Consider the following 23,728-nt stretch of genomic DNA (forward strand, 5'->3'; position numbering starts at 1 on the left):
TAGCTCTTTGGCATAACTTTATTACACAAGTCTTGCTCGGGCCGTGTCAACACGTCTGGGGCCTAAAGCTACACTTCATAAAGACGTCTTAGTTTTTTTTAGTTGACATATATAAATTGAATAATTATAGCATGCTCAGTGTAATCCTACAAATGAGGTCTGAAGAGGTAGGATATACGTGGATATTATGAAGTAACAATATAAACAATATAAATTTTCAATGAAAAATATATAATATAAAGTTAGAATAAATAAAACCTGACTCGAAAATTTGAAAAGTTTATATAATGATATCGAAACAATGTCGTGCTGAATTTGATAAGTTGATATAATGATATTAAAATAGTGTTGATTCGTTTTAGTGCTTGAAGTTTGAAGAAGATACCAAAAAACAAATCTGATCTCTTTATAAACACATACTGATAGATTTTGCATAATGTAGAAGGTTTGACCTTTTGAGAAACTCTAGAATATTTAATAATGAGAGAATAAAAATTGTGAAAGAGGAATAAAAAAGTCAATTATACTAATAATAATGTTGGTTCATGATAATCGTCATAATATAAATGAGGCAACAAAATAGATAGCCATATAAGAAATGATGCTACAATTAACTAACACTATTCCATTCTGAATTATTACAACAGTCCTTATATTGAATGAGGTAAAAGATTATTATATTTTCTATCTAAAAATTTCTTTTCAAATTTATCAATACATGATATTTTTTAACAATATATATATACATATACATACATCTTTGGAAGAAAATAGGAGCCCTGAAAATATTGGGGCCCCAAGTGATTGCTTTAGTGGTCTCATGGTCGATACGACCATGGTCTTGCTATATAGATTAACAAAACTTGCATTGTTCACAAGTTTTGCCAAGTAGGACATAACTTTGGTATAAATTTTGCATTAGTTCTCTCTGTGATATGCAAAACTTGTATTGTTAACAAATTTTGTGGGACTAGCAAGATTTGATGTGATATTTATTCTACTTACATATCTTATTAAATTGTTCATAAACTCTGATAAATTGTTTGGAAAAATGTTGGTTCAAGGGAGACAACCTTTTAATATAGAATACATGGAACATGCATCATTAAAGTTCTACCTTATTCTTGAAAATATGATCAATCTATTCCTCTTTTCTGATCAAATCTTTTGGGTTGTCATATATGTCAAGTGAACTTAATTATCAAAACAAGTTTATTTAAAGGCTCTCATCTAAGGAAGACAAAATACAATTAAGTCTCAATCTTCTCAAGTTCTTTGCTCTACTTTAATGAACAAGCATTGTATTTTATAGTGATTTACTGTATACGCACAAAAAAAAGAGGGGAAAAAATTATTATCAATGAGGCATTGTATCAACACTACAAGAAAGAGAGATTGAGGGTAGATGTAGGAGTTTCACCCTATTACCATTGCACAAGAACAGATCACAAAAAACTTACGGATAACATGCTTGCAATCAAAGAGAACTAAACTAAGATGCACATTGAATATAAATCACTTTATTTCAACAATTACTTTCTACATTGTTTAAGTTTTCACTACTTCATACTTCAACAATCGACTATTGAATATAGTTAGTCGATAGAAAAGAAAAAAGGAGTTTTATTCACCCCAACCCCCCTCCTTGTTTACACTTTCAGTACCGTCATCACGAAAGTTGAAATTTGCGAGCTTTGTTATATCTGAAAATTTGTACAATGTTTGTGATTAAAACTAGATTGGTTACAAGGAATGTAATTATTGTTATCCCTCCTGTATTAAGGTTAGCAAATCAGAAATAATAAATATGAAAATAAGAAAATAGTATCCGAGTGAACAGAATTTACTGTGTGTCCTTAGGAAATTTAATCCCCTCACTGTACCCGGAGATATGGATTATTTTTTCCCAAGATAAAATGGATAAACTATTAAAGAAGTAGCGGTACCTCAAACTTCAATAATTTCAGCGAACTCAAAAGCCAGCAACAAAATCACACAAAGACTCAGCTTTGTTTGTAACAAAATATATGCAGAAGAGGGAGAAATTCAATATTTAAAAATGAGAGGAAAATCCTCTATTTATAGACAACAAAGGTAGTGTGAACATGTGGTTATTGTAGCTTATCGAAAAATCACAAGCCTTCATAAAAGTCACAACTTTTCGGAATGGTCACAACACTTTAAAATGTCACAACCTTTCATTTCTTATTCACACCTTTAAAACTCAATATTTATATCCTAACCTCATGTCATGATGATATCTATTATAATTTACCGGTAGATAAGCCACTTCGTAATCCGGGACACCTAATTGGTATTTATACCTAAGAGAAGAAGTCAAACATTGTTTGCTACAGTTTTTTTATAATTAAGTCATGCAAATACTAACTAATTAAGAAGATTGTCAGCATGTTCAAATAAAGTTAAAAAAAGATGAGAAATAATTTCCATTTGTCAGAAAGCCATTAATTAGAACCGACACCTTTGATAGGAAGATTCCACAAACAACGACACCTTCCGAAGCCTCTATTATACGTCCCGTGAAACTTCCTCCTTGACTTGTAAGAGTTTTTTCATTATTTTGTACTAATATATAAACGATTCACTTAACTTGAACATTAATTGATATTTGTATGAGATAGATTTATTCTACAATCTTATATGTGTCTATTTGTTTAATTTTATACAAATTTAAGTCATATTTATACACACCAAAAATTGAAAGGACATAGATGTCAGTTAAGTCCAACTTAAAAGATATGAATATGTATTATGCCTATATAGTTTAAAGTTTCATATAAATTGAGATAAAAAAATAAATTTTATATGTTATGATATTTTTTTTAGTTATAAAAATAACATTTTAAGAGTAAATAAGAAATTTAAACAAAAAAAATAAATTAAATACTAAAAAATAATGGACGAGTAAGAAAATATTGCAACATAATTATGAATATATAGCTCTATTTCATTTCATAAGTCATAATTTGATTGGAGGCAAAATTCAAGAAATAAAGTAAGACTTTAAAAATTTATTCTAAATATTGAATATATCATAACACTTATGTGGTTATAAAATTTTGTTATTAAAAAAAAGTAAAATAATTTTGAAAAGTTAAATTACATACAACAACAACAATAATAATAATAATAATATATCCAATGAATTCCACGTATGATTTAAAAATAATAGAATATATATAGACCTTATCCTTATCTCATGAGGTAGAAAAATCATTTTCGAAAGACCCTCGTTCTCATATTAAAGCAGATTTAAAAAAAAAAAAAAGTAATAAAAATATCCCAAATAAAAGAAAAAACATTTTAATACATACACTATAAAAAAAAAAAGATAATTACAATAAAATAAAATGATAATCTAAGCGCAATGAACGACAAGTTAATTATTACAAATTTCAAAAATTATGTAAAGAAAACGGAGGAAATGTGTATACATTACTTACTGTCTTATATACCAGTCATTCATTGGAAATTTACTTGCCTTATCCGTAACTAACCTAACGGCCAACTCACATAAACCATGCACAAGAAAATAAAACACCATTGGAATTACCTATACATAATCCAATCCATATTCTAATTTCACAAAAATATTCAATTCAATGAAATCTCAATATTTTTCTCAAACATTCTTCTCCCTTTTCCTCTTCTTCTCCTTCTCTTTCTCTTTCTCCGAATCTCATTCGGCGAAAAATTTAATTACACCCATTTCCGTCCCTCCTTCTCCTTCTCCCTCTCCGAACATTCCGGTTGAAATCCACTTAGCTTGTAAAGCCTCACGCGATCCACCAACATGCGAATCCTCATTAACGGAACCTTCACACTTTCCGTTAAATCTAACGTCCGTACAAATCATCCTCTCCGCATTGGGCGTTTCATCTCAGAATCTCACTAGTGTTCAATCGATGGTGAAGAACCTCCTAGACACCGCCGGCGCCGGCGATGTTAATCTCACCGTCGCCGCGAAAAATTGTTTACAGGGATTCGATTATTCGGCGTACAGGCACAATCTGACGGCTGCCGCATTGCCACGTGGCGAAATCAAGGACGCTCGGGCATGGATGAGCGCTGGCTTAGGATACCAAATCGGCTGTTCGTCGAATTTACTGAGAGTAAATGGAACCCTTCCAGTGGCCGAAACGCTAGAGGCGATGAAAGGTTTAATTGGATTTACTACTAATGCTTTATGGATGATGGTGAATTATGATATTCATGGGAATGAAACCGGGTCGTGGGCCCCACCCAAAACAGAGCGAGACGGGTTTTGGGAAGCCGGTTCAGGATCCGGATTCGGGTTCAACGGTGGGGTTCCATTGGGTTTGACTCCGAATGTAACGGTTTGTAAAGTTGGTGGTTGTGATTATAGGATGGTGCAAGAGGCGGTGAATGCTACCCCGGATAATTTGGGGTCCGGAAAGTTTGTGATACTAATCAAAGCCGGGTTGTATGATGAGATAGTTCGGGTACCCTTGGAGAAGAGGAATGTAGTATTTTTGGGCGATGGGATGGGCAAAACTGTCATTACTGGGTCACGGAGTGTTGGCCTAATACCTGGAATGACCACTTATGAATCTGCCACCGTTGGTAAGTGAATTATGGTTTGACACTTTAATTATTTTTTTTAAAAAAATCTAATTTTAAACTTTTTGTTTTACCTTTAATACTAAAACTTTTATAGTGACAATAATGCACAGGTCATGTTTTAAATTGTATTTTTTAGAAATATTTCTTTTTTTCCTAAATTTAGTATCACTTCATGTAAACTAAAACGAAGAAAATTAGAATTTTTTGTAAGTGACATTTCAAATTAATTATTTTAACGTTTCATTGATTAATTGATCATTAATTTTTCTAAAACAGGAGTAAGTGGTGATGGATTCATGGCCAATGGCCTAACAATCCAAAACACAGCCGGTATCGGTGCCGGACAAGCAGTAGCTTTCCGGTCCGATAGTGACCTTTCCATAATCGAAAATTGTGAATTCCTCGGCAATCAAGACACACTCTACACTCAATCGTTGCGTCAGTACTACAAATCATGTCAAGTTCAGGGAAACGTAGATTTCATTTTTGGTAACGCAGCTGCATTCTTCCAGGACTGTCACATTCTAGTCACTCCTCGATTACTCAACCCTGAAAAAGGTGAAACTAATGCAGTAACGGCTCATGGTAGGTTAGACCCAGGACAATCAACAGGATTCGTATTTCAAAATTGTTCCATCAACGGAACGAAAGAATACATGAATTTGTACCATGGTAACCCCAATGTGCACAAAAATTACCTCGGAAGGCCTTGGAAGGAGTATTCGAGGACGGTTTTTCTAAATTGTAATTTAGAGGTTTTGATCCGCCCTGAGGGATGGATGCCATGGAGTGGCGAGTTTGCTCTCGCCACGCTTTATTATGGTGAATTTAATAGTAGTGGTGATGGAGCTAATGTAACAGGGAGAGTGCCATGGAGTAATCAAATTCCAGCTGAACATGTTGAATCTTACTCGGTTAGGAATTTTATTCAAGGTGATAAGTGGATACCTTCAACTTCTTGTTAAAAAGGCTCTTCTCTAGGCTTACAATTTGTTACAATATTTATACATAAATTTAGGGCTCGGCCCGTATGGACATGATTTTAAGTCTCGATGATTTGAAATCAAATTGATTAATTTGAAGTTGAAATTATATGTGGACGTATAATTTTGATTTCTTAAGTTGTGTTTTTTAGTTATAAACATGAAAACCCTATAGTTTATGAAAATTATTAAAACTTCCTCAGTGTTTATACAATCTTACCAAATAAATAATTATATATAGTTCATAAACAAGGTACCGAGATAACCTATGTTGAATTAATAAATTACATATTTTCATATTTTTCTTATAAAAGAGAGATGCTATGATATATGTAATTCGCAGATAATATAACAATGTTTACTTTCTCCCCTCCCCTTGTTTCGAATTTGTGGAAAAGAAGAATATATTGATGGTTAAGTGGAGTATTTGGTACGTAATTAAAGGGGTTTAATGGATTTAAATGAGATGTAAGTTATAATTGCGGGGAGAAGAAAAGGTGTAACTAAGAGAATTAAGTGAGTGAGTTTTTTATTTCTAATATATAGAATATAAATTTTAAAATGAGAAAAAACTTCAAAATTTGAGAAAAAAATAAATAGTATTTTTGGCTATACAGAGGTACCACATTATCTTTTCTATATCTAACTTTATATTTATATAAATATATAGATTGATTGTTGTCGTTTTCTACGTAGGAAAAAGTGTGGGCTGACCTCATCCTCTTCTCTTAATAACATTAATTCAGTTATCGCGTAATTTCATATTTTCTGCATTACTATTCTTCATTCTTTTTTTCTTTTTTTTTGGGAAGAAACCCTACACGAGGCTCCCACCTCTCGTGCACAGTTAGGGGTTGAGCAGCACCCCCAAGCCTTATCATACATAAAATATAAAGATACAAGGAGGGGGACATAACCTTACCTCCGAACTTAAGGTGGTTCATAAGTCTGCAAACCTACTAAGGCCGGCTAACTCATCCTCGATACTAGAAAGTGCTTCCTAAATACTAGAAAAGCAGTAAACCTATGAGAGGACTCCTCTCGATATAATGCGACTAGGAAAAACCATAAATGAGGGAGACTCTCCCCTTCCATGTGAATACAAGAAAGAAACCTACACTAGTCCTATTCAAATAAGCTACATTTTATACATAGCTAAATGAAGAAGATTAAGTATACGAAACTTCTAATTTCCATGGATCGAGATCGTTCTTTTCATCTTTGTTCTTCCCAGTCTTGTCATACCGATTTTGTCCAAGTATCTTTTAGTAGTTATTGAGAATACTCCAAGATTAGCTTAATTTTGTGGATGGTTATGTAGCTGATCTTATAATTGCATCTCTGTAGTGCTGTTGAAGTTCTGCACGTTGTTGTATCTTGTTTTTGGATGCTTCAGCTATGTATTGTACCTCTTATCAGCTGGAAAATTAGAGGCAACATGGAGAAATTGTTGCTGAAGACAACATCCTTCACATTAGAGGCAACATGGAGGAATTGCAGTTTTGCAATTCACTGCTACAACTCTGTTTTGCTGCTCCTTTATGCTGTATCTGCACAAAGGAGTTAAACCAGAATAGAAGTCCAATTGTTGACTCCTCTGTTGCAGTCCTGTAGTACCTGCACAGTAAGCCATAGACAAAACACCTAATCTAGTTTTACTTCTAATGGTAAGATGATTAATCTAGAGAAGCAATACACGAGGGAGACTCTCCCTTTTACAATATTCCTAACAGTGGAGACTTTAAAATAGATATATCTATGAATTAGAGACATCTAAACTAGAATATAAGTTAGAAACATTAGAGATAAGAAATGTTCAAGGAGGTTGTTTGATCCTTTTTAATCTTCTTCTCCTGAAGCTTGCCATTCCTATCTTGTCTAGCTTTATGTAGCCCTTGATTTCTTGTGGAAGTTGTTGAAGGTTGTAGAAGTGTTGTGTATTATCAAGTATATGGCTATACTTAGATACTGTATCAGCTGGAAAATTTGCTTCTCGAAAAACATGTTTGCATTGGAAGAATTCTAGCAGTTGGACCAGTTGTTGGAGTTCCTTAACGTAGTTTTGAATGCTCCAGGGTGGTTTGATGTCCAGATTTAGCCACTTGATCACAAGTTCATAATCTACTTCCAATATTACTCTATTATAACCATATTGAAGGCACCAATTAATGCCAAAACTGGTTGCCTGCACTTCAGCTTGATTATTGGTTCCAACTCCCAAAGGGGAGAGGCAAAAACATATATCAGATTACCCTTATGATCTCTTACTATGCCTCCTGCTCCTATTTTTCCTGGGTTGCCTATGGCACTCCCATCTGTGTTAAGTTTAACAATGTTAGGGGGGGGGGGGTTGAGCCATTTAACCTGGGTTACTTTTATGTCATGCTTACAATTTTCTATCCAAATAATTAGATCCTTCCAAGCTGGTGGCCATGGGATATATGGAAAAGCTATAGTAATCAGCATGTATATTTCCTTGATTATATTGAACTTCACTCTAGTAGTACTAGATTTCTTTCCTCCATATTTACTTGCACACGTGTTCTTTCAGACATTTCAGCAAATAAATATAGGGATGGCTTGCAACATGAGTTTATGTACAATATTGTTTGGTTTGTAGGTCCACCATCTCATCAAGATGCTTCTAATGGAGTTGTGGTCCTGCATGATTCCCCCCAGTTGGAGAAATATGTCCAGATGTGTTTAGCAAAGCTTCCAGAGACAAAAATGTGATCTATGTTGTCCAAACCAGGCCTGTAGCAGCATGAGCACTCTGCAGTTTCTCTCCCAAAAGAAATTAGTTTATCATTGGTTGGCAGTTTGTGTCTCAATGCTCTCCAAAGCAAGAATGAAGCCTTGAAAGGGATGTTAGTATGTCATGTCATCCTATCAGTCAATGTCTTTTTTTTTTCTTCCTCACATGTTCCCAAGCTGATTTACAAGTGAAATTTCCATGTGATTGCAGCTTCCATTGAGCTTGATCTAATGTGTTTTGTTGGTACATGATTTCAGTATTGAGAATTGTGTGTATCATGTGTTGAGGGGCTTGTTGCCTGATTTTCTCTTCATTCCATTTTCCATTTCTCAAGAACATGGAGACAGTGGAGTTGTTGAATCTTGGAATATATTCATAGTGATTGGCTAGAGGGTCAATACCCAGCCAATCATCCCACCAGAAACTGCAGTTCCCTGAACATAAGGTCCACTTAATATGAGGTTCTATATCACCTTTGTTCTTCATCATGTTCTTCCATATGAGAGATTGGCCTGTGTGCCACTTTTTGTGACAGGATGAGCTCTTTGGCAGTATTTAGCTCTCAAGAAATCCCCCCATAAAGATCTCTTAGTTCTGAACAACCACCAGTGTTTGTATTGCATTGCCAGGCATACATCTTCCAAGTTTTTTACGCCAATACCTCCCTCCTCATATGGTAAGCTAAGGGATTTCCAAGAGGCCCAGTGGTACTTCCTTTTATCCTTATCCCAACCCCAGAAGAAGTCAGCAATAAGGCATTTTATTTGTTTCAAAGTGGTTCTGGTAGGGGTTATGGTAGATAGCAGATGTATGGGAAATGATTGAAGCACTGATTTAATCAAAGTGGCTCTACCCCCATAGCTTAGCATCTTTGTCTGCCACCCTTAAATTTTAGCAATCAGTTTTGCAACTATACTAGTGAAATATATGACCCTTTGTCTTCCTATATACAATGAACATCCCAAGTATGTCATAGGACCATGAGTGCATTTATAACCAGTGATGGACACTACTCTATCAATTATATCATCAGGTGTGTTGGTAGGGATCAAGATTTGGTTTTTGTCCTTATTAATAAGCTGCCCGAAAATGTCTTCATACATCTGAAGAGTCTTCATGATCAGTTGAAGGGAATACTTGGAAGTTGAGGTGAAGATAATAATGTCATCTGCAAAACTCAAGTGGTTAATTTGAGGACCCATTTTCTCCATTTGAAAACCAGTGTATAGATAGTCTTGATGAAGGTTGTTTAACATTCTGGTCAGCACCTCTGCACCAAGAACAAAGAGAGCAAGAGAGAGTGGGTCTCCCTGTTTGAGAGCTCTTGTTGAATATTCTTCATTCTTGAAATTAGAAAATAGATCCTCTAAATCTCACAAAGAAACAATGGTGAATTTTGGGAGAGATGAGAATACTAGCATCCTGCGTGATGAATGACTAATTTTAGACGATTGTTTATTACTAATAGGAAGTGTGGCAATTCAAATGGCCATGACTTCAGCACCTTATGTTTTTAAAAATTGATTCTCCTATTTTTTAGCATTAATTATGGAACTGTACACATGTATTAACAAAAACTAAAATTCGAATACATAAAATACAGCTATTTTACCACAGTTAATATAGCTATATAAAGTAATTATGATAATTATAGCTATAGAAATATGAATACCCCAAAACTATAGTCATATATGTAAGTTTCTCATTATTTATTACTTGCTTCTCTTATTGGATTTGGGCCAAGAGAAATTAATAGTTTTTTTTTTAACTTTTCATTTGTCTCTTTTGAAATACATTATATATATAATACTTGAAATTATTTATATACAATTATATATTGTGTATATATAATTATAAAAAAAATATACATTGTCACGCTCCGAGAGGGTATCCTATGCGTGGCCGGTACTCGAAGATCATTGCTAGTCCCCAAGCGAACTACTTGATCCAATCACACATTCATTCACTCAGCGGAAGACTTAAATGACAAAAAAGGGACAATGGTGTGGGCAAATCAAATCAATAACTCATCAAAGAATAACATATTTTACCAAATCCCAGCTCAACTTCATGTCAAAGAATAGTTTTGAAAACCAAAACAATGAATCAACACTGTCACTATCTATCTATGAAGCCTCTAATACTATCTAGAAGGTGTCAATAACAAGTCCATGGCTACCCAAAAAGAAATACTCAAAGAAAAGATAACTAATTTAGAATGTCTCCAGATTCAAAGATGACTCACCAAATCTGAGAATAGAAGTGATCTTCAACTATACGCCTATTGAGGATTTCTAACACTTGTATCTGCTTCATGAAACGATGCAGGACAAATGGCGTCAGTACATGAAATGTACGAGTATGCAAAATGGCAGGAAGGAAAAACAGTCAACAAATACTTACCTCAAACTCATCAATCAACTCAAAGGATATGCAAAGATTTATAATTTAGCAAATGTTTCTCAAAATTGACTCAATCATCTACAATCTCACTCAAATAATCCTATCATACAAGATCATATCCTAATTGAGAATTTCTCTAACTGGCAACCATCACCTATGAGCTGGTGATGTATAATGAAGTGGTGTTGTTGCCACACTTGTCCAATACTTTGCCAGGATAAAGGAGAATCATTATCATTGGATCTACAATCAATCAAAGTTCATCGTTTTGGGACTTAAGAGGTTTAACCCTCTATCTTACGCTAGCAATATAGTTCATGGGATTCGAGTTGCAATTAAACTCTTACCTAATTCGGTACTCAATACTTCTCTCAAGACTCAATATGCTCATAAGACTAGAATCAATCAGTTTATACAAGTCAGTCCATCTAGTAACATTGGACTCTAATCAACTCAATCATCATCTCAATCATCACTTCTTTCAATTAGACATTCTTTTCAAGACTCATTCATGACTCATCAGAACTCCAAATTAACAATCATCTAGATTTCTACTATCCAACTCAAGTTCGACTCATGCTCATTCAACATTCACCAATCAAACTTTTAGACTCAATCATTGTGTAATACATTAAAATTTAATACTCAAATAGGGTTCATGTAGGGAGAAATATAATAATTTATTTTATGTGTTTAATTCATGAAAACTATCAATCATGCAAAGTTATGCAAAAATATACTAGGATTTAAAGAGATCTTCAAAGATTCATTCGTAGAAGACTTCTATCACTTACTACTCAACCAATCATATACTTAGGAAACATGGAAGAACTTAAATCATGCTTTAGTTAGCCTTACATACTTGTAACTCGAAGAACAATAAAAATATTTGGAAGATGAGAGTAAATGCTTGAACCCTAGCTTCTTTCTCTTCTCCAATCCTTTCTCTCAAATAAGCTAAGTGTTAATGAGGGTATTATGCGTTCAGATTACTGTTAAGGGACTTAATTTAGTCCTAAAACGTTAGGATTTTAGTTTAAGAGGGATGGAAGAAGACCAATCTACCCTCCTTAAAATCCTGAAAACGATCGCCTACAAGTCGTCATTACGACTCATAGAAACTTCTACGAGTCGTCTCCTCAATCGTCGAAGCTGGGTTGAAGAAAGTTCTATGACTTAGGTCTACAAGCCATCAAAGTCTCAACGGGTCGTAGAATTCCCTCGTCCTGCAGGTTTCTCAGAAGCATGTAGTAATGAGTCTCTAAAGGTTTACGACTCGTAGGAACTTCGACGACTCGTCAACTTCCCTCATAGTTGTGTCCTTCTAGTTTTGAAATTTGACTAAGTGTTAGGTGCCTTAACGCGTCCTTTCTACGACTCGTAATCATCTCTGCGGGTCATCCTGTTGACTCGTAACAAAAGTACTGAGGCTTGTATTTTCAAAATTTAGACAAAGGCTCTACGACTCGTTCTTACGAGTCTTCAACATCCTTACGAGTCGTAAGGTGACTCGTAATTCCTCTCCACACTTGATCAAATATTTCCTTCTCAGTACCAGCCCTATGAGTCTATCCTACGATCCGTAGAATCTTTCATGAGTCGTAGGTTGACTCGTAGCAACTGATACAGTCCATTGTCCTTGACTTCTCTCATCGTCGTCGAGTCTAGTTTGGGTTAGGATAGCACGGGTGTTACATACATATAATTTATCGGTTCGGTTCAGTTATTTTTTTATGTTTTTAAATAAATTCAAAATCAAACCAAATATTATCGATTTTCAAAAATATAAATTCAAACCAAATCAAAACCAAGTGAAAATCGGTTTATTTAATCGGTTTGGTTCGATTTTTCAGTTTGAGTCGATTTTAACCCAAACCGTGAACACTTCTTTGTGTGAGTGTAAATTATTTTTATTAAAAAAAAATACAAAATTGAATTCTTTTTCAAAAAAAAATACTTTATGAGAATTGAGAACATCTCACAAGAAAAAGTTATTTTGTGACTCACGACAAATTAAAACGTTTCGTCTATGCTTGTGCATAAATTGGAAGGGGAAAGTAAAAAAAAAAGAATGTCTTACACGTTTGGATGTACATATTGTTTTGTAATATATTTTATTATATTAATTATTTTAATAAATATATTTTTGGAATAGATTATATTATTTTTTGTCATTACATAATTTTATATATCAACAATTTAAATGATAAATCTATAAAAAGAAAATAGCCTACAAGAAAAATAAGATATTGAGTAAAACTACTAAAAGAAGCAAGGTAAATAATTAAATAGGATTATTAAGTAATAAGTTAAGATAAGATGAAAAGAAAATAATAAGTTAACTATGCAACCACATCAAATTGGTCGTTAAATAAAATTAAACTATTCGTCATTATCTAACGATGAATTTAAATACAATACAATAAAAATTAGGGTAACTTACAGAATTTTCACTAGTTTATGAGTAAATTACTTAGATTCACGCTAGTTTGCAATATTACGAATTTTATCAGATTTTGAACTTCGAATACATCTATCTGACACGTCCAGATTCGTCAGATACATGTATCTCGGATACATGAGATCAAAATTAAATGTAATTTGTTCTAGATACACTGTATCCAAGTGGATTCACATGTATCTGACTCTGTCGCTCGCATCTCATCTACCGTACTCGTCACTCTTCTCTCTTGCTCACCTCTCATCATATATTTGATATCTTTGATATATGTATTTAGTATGATTCACATGTATTTGAGATACATAAACTATTTCAATGTTTCTCTCCCTATTTTAGTATATCTGGTAGCAAAAATATATTTATCCAAATGTATTTGACTTAAAATTTGATATGAAATTATTAATTAGTAAGATAATATATAATTATTTCAAATTATAGAAAAAATGAGTAAAAATGACACTAACCATTCCAAACAAGGTGTTATTGTTGAGTTTAGTGGACCCAGTACGCCTTGTGCATAATCTTATTTTCGCTCCACTTTCTGTGTAGAGCGTCCTTCTCCATTCTCCAAAATGCCATAAATACTCCATTTTGAGAAAGCAAGCAAAAGGACGCTAATGGATTCTTCTATATCTGTCTCTGCCTTTGCTTCGGTAAATTTACACTCTTGCTTTTCAGTTTTTATTTTCTCTTCATAGACGCACTGGTTTGATTCCTTCGGGTTTGTGAAAAGTTTTTTCTTGAGGAACCACCATTTCTTTTTTTAGTTATCAATTTCAATGAATAAGGGTTTTGAACGGGGAACTTGATGGATGGATAGTTATGGGTCTTATGCAAATGCGTGTAACTATGTTGCTCTATCTCCTACTTTTTTTTTGTTTATTTTATTTAGATTTTTTGTTGTTAGTTCATAATTGTTTGAGAGACGGCGATGATAGAATGACTCTCTGTGTGTACTTTGTTCTGCTTGTGGGGTATAAGTTTTTTTTTTTTGAAGTTTTTGAGGAACCTTTTTTTTTTTTAGTAAATGTGATTGTTTAAACTGTTCCATTAGGAAAAAAAAAAGTATCAATTTTTGCAATGAAGAAGGGTTTTGAAGGCGAATTCTTCTGGTATAAAGCAACTGTTAACACCATCCTTTGAAGAAGGATCTTGTGCAAATGCGTATAACTATTTTGCTATTTCTCCTACTTTTTTTTCTTTTTGTTTAATTTAGTTTGATTTTGGGTTGTTAGTTGTTTGAGAGATGGCGATGATATACTCCCCGTGTGTGTGTATATGTTCTGCTTCTGGGGTTTAAAATTTTCCATTTGATTATTAGTAAGTGTTTGCACCCATTTTCAAGAGCAATGTGCTCCTCATATGTTTTGTTTTTTTATCTGCACTTTTCTGCATAAACATGAAAGTGGAATATAGGAATTAAGAAAGGATGGGTAGGGGAGGATATAATATAGGAGTAGTAAGTAAAAATGGATCAAAGATTTAAAGTTTATGGTTTGCTATATCAACATTTAGTTAATACTCTATTTGTCTAATAAGAATGACCTAGTTTGACTTGGCACAGAGTTTTTTTCCACGTGGAAAGCTGAAATTAAAGTGTTGCCGCTTTTTGAAACAGACTAAAAAAAAGTAGATCATTATTTTTGAAACGGAGGGAGTATATAATAATATTTGGGTTCACAATCAAATATTTGTGGATATTTGGTGAGTTTCTTAATATATATACAAGGTATGAGTAAAAGCTACTTGGCTCCCATGAACCCGTAGTTTTCTTCTAGATCTGTCCCTGGCAGTAAGTGCTTCTGAGACAGTTTGTTTCACCTCAAACTGCTTATTAATGTTTTAAAAGGTAAAGTTGAGAACTTAAGGCTCACTCCTGAGAAGATACTTTAAAAAAAGCTCCTTGCTATGCTTCCCTCCTGAGGCGTACACCCCAAGCGTCCGAACATATACCCTTGGGAAACCCAACACCCAATTGAGGCTCGTACAACTACTTCTGTGCAAGTCCTTAATTAGCTTATGACCTTCAAAATTTCTTAACTAACCTCCTTGAATCAAAATTCCCTTTATCACTCTAAATTAGAAGTTTGAGAAGATTGTAACTCAAAATTGGAACCCAAGTATTGCATATTTCTTACTGAGAACAATATGCGAATGAATTTCATTTGGAACTTAATTCTAGAAACAGGGTAGTTAGTCTTTATGTCTTCACTCTGTGTATGTGAGTAATGGGACTTGTTTATTTAAGAGGTTAAGTTTCAATGAGTAATGACTTCTAAATAATTGTCTTCAATGACTACTCTTGTCGGTGATGCATTATAGCATTATGAGTTGTTTCTTGATTTCTTTATTTGTTGGTATGTGCAAAAAATGTTAGATTGTACTATGTAATTGTAAATTGAATCTATATGACCAAAAATCATGTTTTGATCGATTTGAAAATAGGTGCATTTCAAACTAGAAATTTAACTAATATTAGTCTTTGTTCTACTGATAAACAATGTTACATGAGAGTGAATGTTGGATCTTTAAGGTCTAATATATCCACAAGAGTAGAGATGTGGATGTTAAGATAACTTTGTGGTTATACAATATTAGAAGTGATCACATTTTATAGAAGGTGCAAGTAGCACACTTGTAAGATAAAAAAGAAGAAGATTGTTTGACATGATCTGGCCATGTCCTGAGTAAACCTGCAAATGCACTGTCAATATATGTGAAACTAGGATGACTGAAAGGTGTTAAAAGAGGATGAGGTAGATCTGAAAATTATATCGGACGAAGTTGTATCAGAAGACATACGATCTCTCAGAATCCATGCTGGCTAAGCAAAACATAGAATGCAATGTAAGCAAAAGCTCTATATAGGTAACACTAACTATTTGGGATTAATGTTTAATCACTTGATTGTTTGTGTTCGTTCCAACATTTGATACAAGCCTTTCTGTCCGTTTAGAGATTTATGTATCAGTAGAAAAGGTAGAAAACTCTAGTGCTAGAGAGTTCCAAGTTATTGAATATTGGAATGGTACATAGGTAACATAATTTGTAGTGATGAGTTATGTAGTTGAACCCAACTAGTTTGGGATTGATGCATAGTTGTTTTTGTTATGTAAAGATAAATTTTTTGCTTCTTTAGGTAACTATGAAAGGAGTGTATGGAGTTAATCAAATTTTGCAGTTTTAGTTTGCAAGGTTAGCGCCTTAGAGATCTCGTCCTTGCAACTTCTGTCTTTCAATCTTTCTTTTCGTGCGTCTCGTGAATTGATTCTAAGATCTATAAAAAAGATATATATATTCAAGTTTACATTTGTAGTTGGTGTTTTGCTTAATGTTGAGTCTCATGTCAAGGAAAAACTGGTTTCTTGGTTGATTTTGGGTATAGTGGCCTGTATTTTGGTCGGGCCAACCAGATAAGACTGTAGAAAAAACTTATGCTTTGTCTCAAGGATTAGTCACCACCTTTACCCCTCTTTTTCCTTTTCCTTGCGTTGATTGATTTTCTAAAAGGGGTAAAATGATCATAAATAGAGGACCTCATTTTCTTTTGGCATATTGGGTGATAAAGTAGAGTTTATGTGAAAAATTATTAGGGAGTACAAACACTTATAGCTTCTTTCTCAGTGTATCTTATGAAATTCGGGATATATTTGGGGTTAATTAGAGTATTTTCACTAGTTCCATGCTCTGGTTCTATAACTAGGCCTCAATCCTAAACAAGTCAAGTTTGTTTCTATAATCTATATATGCTTCTTCCGTTTAATATTTTTTAATGAAGTAAGTTGTTTCATCAGCATAATGAAGATGCAAATATACAAAAGTGATCCGTTGTTAGCTCCATTACTAGGCTTCACAGTTCAGGCCGAGGGAGTTAACCACAAAATATAAAAGAACAAAAGTAGAGTTAATAAGCTAGATTGAATGAGCTGATGAAATCTAGGAGGGCAACAACACTATTTATAGGGGACACAGTGTTCCAGCTAAAAAGATACAAAAGACATTGAGATTTTAGAAGGTGATTTGGAGTTGAAATTTCATCAAAACATCTTCGATTCCTTTCTTTCCATAGACACCAAAAAATACAAGCTAGGACCATCTTCCACATTTTCCTGATGGCCCTGTCAACTTTCTATTTACTCCACCCTTCCTTCCACTACCTCCCTGATACCCTGAGGTTAAGCCAAACTTAATCCCAAGATTGATAGAAACATACTCCACATATCAGCAGCCATTGGACAGTGTATGATTAGATGATTGATGGATTCTGAGTTGTGCAAACACAAGTAGCATCTATTTACCAATTGGATTTTCCTTTTCCAGAGATTGTCTTGAGTTAGACAGGCTCCTTTGAGAGCTGTCCTTGTGAAACATATAACTTTTGTGGGCCTCTTATTCATTGTGTCTCAGTTTGGCTGGACATTGAGTTTGAGAAAGTAAGGATGGCTTTTAAGACTTGTAGTCTTAAACTAAAGATGTGTATAATGCTAAGTTGCATGGACTCTTCACTTGCGATGCTGCACTGTGTCGGATTCTTCAAAATACACGACTTTTGTAGAATCCAACACACACCCGTTGACATTTTTGAAGAGTCCGAGCAACATCGGTATAATGTACCAAAATGTTCTTGGAATATTATGGTCTTAAACAAGCCATGATAGGATGTTGGAATAAAAGAGTTTCTAAATGTAGAAATTGGCAATCTTTTTGAAACAGACTAAAAAAGAAAGTAAGACAGATAAATTGAAACAAAAGAAGTAATAATATTGCTCCTCCTTGCCTGTTGAGGTAGGCTTATTGGTCGAATCTCGTAAATTCATGTGATAACCTTTTGACGTATTCCCAGGACTTCGATTTTTCCATTTTATTTGTGCAAGAATTTCGAGTTATATGCCCAACCCTGTTCCATGTGTATACATTTTTATTCAGAGAAGTATATTTATTTTCTAGCACGATGAGTTTCTTCATTTTTTAATTCTGGTATGAAGGTATGGTTAGTTCATCCTTGCAAACTGCTACGAGTACTTGTTCACCAATTTGGCTATCGGAAGAGATAGCTTCATCAATACTTGTTCATGTCGTTGTACAATTTTACAATCTTAGTGCTCACTTGCGTTTTCTTTTTCTTTCTCAGAGAACTGTTTGTCTAACATGTGGGGATGAAGGAGATGTCAAGCTTCTTATATATTGCTTGAAGTGTCGTGATTCTTCAGTACACCAGTATGTTTCATCAGTAACTTATTAAGTAATATGCAATATTCTTTATTTTTAGAATGAATTTCTAGTGGATATAAGCAATTGTAATAGGTTAATATCGGATATAGTTTTTCCTAGGCATTTTAATCATTAAACCTATTCTTTCCTAGTTTTGTGACTGCAAATGTTTTTATCTTGTTATTTATTTTATATTTTCCGTCTCATTTGGGTGGTCAATGACTCTATTCTATCTTTCTTTCTACCTACCAAATTCCACATGCACAAAATCATAATGTTGTATTTTTCTCATAACTTCAAGCTAGAATCCCGTTCTATCTGAATAAATTTCTTGTGGGTTATGAGCAATTGAAACAGGTTCATTTCAGGTAGTATTATAGTTTTTCCTGGGTAATTGACATCATCAGCCCAATTATTGCCTGGTTTTCCGACTATAAATGTTTGTTTCTTATTATTACTTGAAAATAACAATGCTGTATTCCACATGTAGAAAATCACAAATTTTGTTTTACCCTATATTGAGTCTAGAAAACGTACTGATGATTGTTTTGGTCTATATATTTTCTTGATATTTATGGTCTGTATATTTTTGTTCAATTATTACCACGTGCATTTAAAAAATTCCTATCTTGACTTCAATATCACTCTACAGGCTGTGAAAAAGATTATTAACTCTGCAGGAGAATTTGATTTTGTTGTTCCTTGTTTCTGCAGCTATTGCCTAGAGAATTTCTCCGTTGATCATGACAGTATCGATTGGATATGTTGTGACTGTGCTCCCAAAGTTGCTAAGGTTGAGCAGTTCAGAAAGAGTGAACGGATAAGTGTGCGAACAATCCGTGCTTTTGATGTTCGAGTGGAATGGAGAAGAAAGCTTAACCGTCGTAAACTAAAAGCTTTAAGGTTACATAAGGCTAGACATGACGCACGTGGAGCAGTCCAATCATCTATTACCCATAGTCCTTTGCACCTTTTGCGAAAGGAGAACCCTTCACATATTGAAACTAAGAAACACAAAGACATTGGAGAAGAGTGTGGAGATGTATGCTATTCTGAACAGCAAATCGAATCAGTAAAAGCAGGGAACACTTCGCTAGTAGGCAAACACCAGGAAACTTATTGTTCAACATTGAACAAAGAGGAAGGTGGAATGGTAGAAAGAATTCAATTAAGAGGTGACTCTTCTGTGCAAGATCCAAAGATTGCTCAGTCACTTACTGAAATTGGAAAACAAGAGATGAGAAAGCCAAGGAGGAGGTTTGTAGTTCTTGATGATGATGGTGATTTTGAGGGAGAGGGTGGGGAAATTGGTGGAAATTTTCCTTCTTCATTCTCTGATGAGCATTATTTTCCACTCAACACTTTGTATGGTGATCCTCAAGTAGAATCTGCAAATTGTTTGCCAGCACAACCTGTTATTGATCCCATTTGGAGGTAAAATTTTAACTTCCACTGCTTTAGATAGGCAATTTCCTGTGTATCAATTTAGATTTGGGTTACCAAAAAAGGTCTTTTCTGCGATTTCTACGATCAGTTACTTCTTTACTCTTCCTCTTGTAGGTGATTAGTTCTCTCTGCTTTGCCTCTCCTGCCCCCATCCCCCAACTTCTTGGTGCAACCTATCTTTTGTTTTTAAAAGAAGCAAGCAAAATATCAGTAGCATTCTTTTTTGAATTTGGAAAAAAGTATTCTCTATTCACTATCTTTATTTTTAACTGTAGGGGATGTTTTATCTTCAATAGAGAAAGTGAAAGCAGTATTACTATCTTAGCTCATTTGTCAAACAAAGCCTGTGAAAAGGCATCTGTAGCAGCTAATAGCCTTCCTGTGAAACTTGATATAAAACTTATGGCTAAGAGTGATGTATGGCCGAGGAGTTTCGTGAGGTTGCCACCAACAGACTGCAGTATTGCTTTGTATCTCTTTCCTGAGCTTGAAGGGTAACGTCTTATTGTAATGCAGTCATTGAACATTATGATCCGGTTGTTGTGGAAACTTATCTATTAATACTTTCTTTCAGGGATGAAAATTCTTATGATGCTCTGTTGGAAGATGTTTTTGACAATGATCTTGCAATGAGCGCAATGATTGATGACTTGGAGCTTTTGATTTTTTCATCTCGTGTTCTGCCACAGAAACATTGGAGTAAGTGATGAATTTCTGCTTCCCAAGTCTTTATTTGCTCCCACTGAACCGAGATATCAGTTGTATTCAATCAAACACTTAATAAACCTTCACCTGCAGGGCTACGTAGGAAGTACTATTTGTGGAGCGTGTTTAGACATAAGTCACCCTCACGCTCAAGAATACCAACTGCTAACATTTTTGCACAAACTAGCGGCATTCAGAATGCAGCTGTTAGCCATCTCCTAAATGAAGTCGAAGGTGCACATACAGATAGTTCTCAGGGCCAGAGTTCCCCTTGTCCCTTTAGCATTTTAAAAGATGCGAATTCTGGCAGTCCTCAGGGCCACTTCCCAAGTCCCTTGAGCTCCTGTTGTAACAGTACCTCTAAAAAAGATTCTCCTTGTCATCCTGAGAGTAGACTCAATAAAGGAGTAGGCTTCTCACCTTGTTTATAACTGTACACCCCTCCATTGGTGACGGCCAGACAAAGGATATAGCTCATATTTTGATGGTAAAATATTACACCACTTATCGTTGAAAAACTTAGTGTTGTATTGCAAACTTCTCATGTATGTACAAATTTTATACGACATGAGCTTAGCTTTCGTTCATTTTCCGTATCACCTCATCTCAAAGTTGTTCATGTATAATGTAAACTTTCAGATGGAAGTATATTCTTTAGAGACGAAATCAAACTCGAACTCATGGAGGATGTGCACTTTAGGAGGAAAGCCTTTGTAAGTGGAAGCAATTTTCAGTAGATTTGGGAGTAGTTCTATCTTGATGTGATGAGGAAATTTTCCCTCAACAAGGGTCGTTTTGTAGGATGTATAGTGTTCATGCTATTATTTAATCCTTTGTTTGATAGGATTTTTAGCTTATGTATTAGTTATACACCATATTTAGTATTATTAGGTGTATAACTAAACCATGATGTTAACAATACATGAGCTGTTAATATATGAGTAAAGCAGGGGTAAAGATGGAACTGTCCTTAATATACCAAACCAAACAATAGTTTCAGTATAACTAATCGCGACACTACTAATACACCTTATTCTCTACTATTCTTATATACTCACCAACCGACCCCTCAATGCCTTAAGAAAAAGATAATGTAATGTACTTTGGATGTTTCTAAGGCCATTTGTATTTCATTCGCTCAACAAACTACCATACGCAATGCTTACAAGTCCTTGAACTAGAGTATGACTATTCTTCTTGGTGCTTCAAGTATATTGATGACTTTCTACAAGTAGATGTCACATTTTCTTGTCTCTGATCAGGATCAGAACTGTTGATCTCCATACCTGGAGATCTTCTAGCTAAGAGAAGTAAGTTCGAGAGAAGAAAGGAGATTCTGAAAATATCTCAAATGCTTCATTCATCTTTTGAAGTTTCTCTCATAAGAGATATTTATACACTTAAGCAATGTAACAACTTACTGCACATACACGTGAGCTGTCATTACACTTGCATAACTAACTTTTAACCACCCTCTAACAAACTTAGTTACAACTAACTACCTATAGTTACATCAACTTGATCTCTTAGCTCAACACTCCCCCTCAAGCTAATTGCTTGAATAGATCTTTAAGTCAAAGTTTATGTAACACACCAGAATGTTTTTCGCAAAGACTCGAACATTTCTTCATGTGGGTGTAGACTCGAACCGAAGGACTTGTAATTTTATAATGAGTTAGGATTAATTCCTAAGTATTTGAAGGGTATTAGATGTGGTTTAGGGTCATAAGACTTCTCTAACACCAAGTTGAGTCCAAGGAATTAGTCTCGACTAAGTTTCCGAATGAGTTCGTATAAGGGTCAACTTCCAACGACCATATATCCTTGAATATAACAAACTGGGTGGCCCATGACCTACCAAATTACAGGTATTTGAGTCTTCTTTCCAACGCCACCAAGATTGCAATTTTTGGAGTTCGGAGTCAAAAGTTATGACCCTTTTTCTACAAACTAGTACTGCAGGAATTTCAGGCCTGGGCGATCACTGCAGAAATTTCAGGCCTGGCGCCCTAGTGGCGCCCGGCGCCACTATAGGGCCAGAAAATAACCTCAGTAGTTTGGTCCTTGGGCGCGATGCGGGACTATTAGGTGTGCAGGGTTTTAAGCCCATTTTGGCTTGGCGCTGCAGTGGCGCGACGCGCCACTATAGCTCCAGCAAGAATTTTGCCCAGTTTTCCAGATTTTTGATGAAGGAAAATTTGAACATTTTTCCTAAACATATATACACTAATATAGGACGTTTTGGGGGGAAATTTTCAGTCTTCTCACCTCCCAAAAACTCTAATCTTCATCCCCTCTTCTCTTCCAAATCATCTCCAACAAAATCCTCTCAAAAGTTCAAGGATTCAAGATCTTCAAGTCATGTCTTTGATTTTCGGTGAGATATTCTTCATTTCCAGGTATGTAAGGCTAACCAAAATATGGATTTAGTTCTTCCATATGCCCATAGATGTGATGGATGGAAGTTGTGAAAGATTTGAACCTTCTATGAATGTTTCTTGAATTTTTGTATATAAATCCATATGTATTAATAATTTTCTTGAGTTAAGTTTGTTGAGATTATGGATTCATGTATTCATTCACATGAAACCAAGGTGAGAATTTCTTTTTGGTCATAATTTATCTTGAGGTTGAGATTGATGGTTTTTATGTATAATAAAAATAATATTGCTTTCAAAGTGAAATGAGGTATTATTTTATATGAATTTGATGAAATTGAATATTGAGTAAAAATGAGGATTTTGGAGCAAGATGATTGATAATGATGTGAATGATGATGTTTGATGATGGTGTGAATGATGATGTGAATGGTGGTTATTTAACATATGTAGAATGATTGATGAAGGGGTATGTTGATGATGATGTTTGAGGTGAAATGGATTGGAGTCTAATGTGACTACATGATATGTGATTTGCATAATTTGATTTGACTGGATTCATATGAGTATAAATTATTATTTGAGAAGGAGTTTTAAATAAATGATTGTGAGCATTTTTGCATAAACTATCTATACACTATTTTGAGTTTTAAAGAATGATTATTTTCATCTTTGATTTAAAAAGAGTTTAAGCACGATTTAAGTTTGAAAAGTCTCTTAATTATCACTTTGAACATGAGTATTTTGAGTATAAATGAGTTGAACATTTTTACATAAAAAT

General features: G+C 34.4%; 2 protein-coding genes across 2 annotated transcripts; both read left to right on the forward strand.

The window, feature by feature from the left end:
- The first annotated feature begins 3,482 nt into the window (after positions 1–3,482).
- LOC129900976 (probable pectinesterase/pectinesterase inhibitor 51) lies at positions 3,483–5,770 on the forward strand. Its single transcript, XM_055976082.1, has 2 exons — positions 3,483–4,605; positions 4,882–5,770. The coding sequence occupies exons 1-2, from the start codon at positions 3,624–3,626 to the stop codon at positions 5,568–5,570; spliced, it is 1,671 nt and encodes a 556-aa protein (XP_055832057.1). The 5' UTR covers positions 3,483–3,623; the 3' UTR covers positions 5,571–5,770.
- A 7,980-nt stretch (positions 5,771–13,750) lies between these two features.
- Positions 13,751–21,305, forward strand: LOC129886827 (uncharacterized). The gene is made up of 6 exons (XM_055961696.1): positions 13,751–13,860; positions 18,339–18,424; positions 19,133–19,852; positions 20,140–20,358; positions 20,439–20,563; positions 20,663–21,305. The coding sequence occupies exons 1-6, from the start codon at positions 13,825–13,827 to the stop codon at positions 20,998–21,000; spliced, it is 1,524 nt and encodes a 507-aa protein (XP_055817671.1). The 5' UTR covers positions 13,751–13,824; the 3' UTR covers positions 21,001–21,305.
- Positions 21,306–23,728: the final 2,423 nt, after the last annotated feature.

This window comes from Solanum dulcamara, chromosome 1 (assembly GCF_947179165.1).
Source record: "Solanum dulcamara chromosome 1, daSolDulc1.2, whole genome shotgun sequence".
NCBI classification, from domain to species: Eukaryota; Viridiplantae; Streptophyta; class Magnoliopsida; order Solanales; family Solanaceae; genus Solanum; species Solanum dulcamara.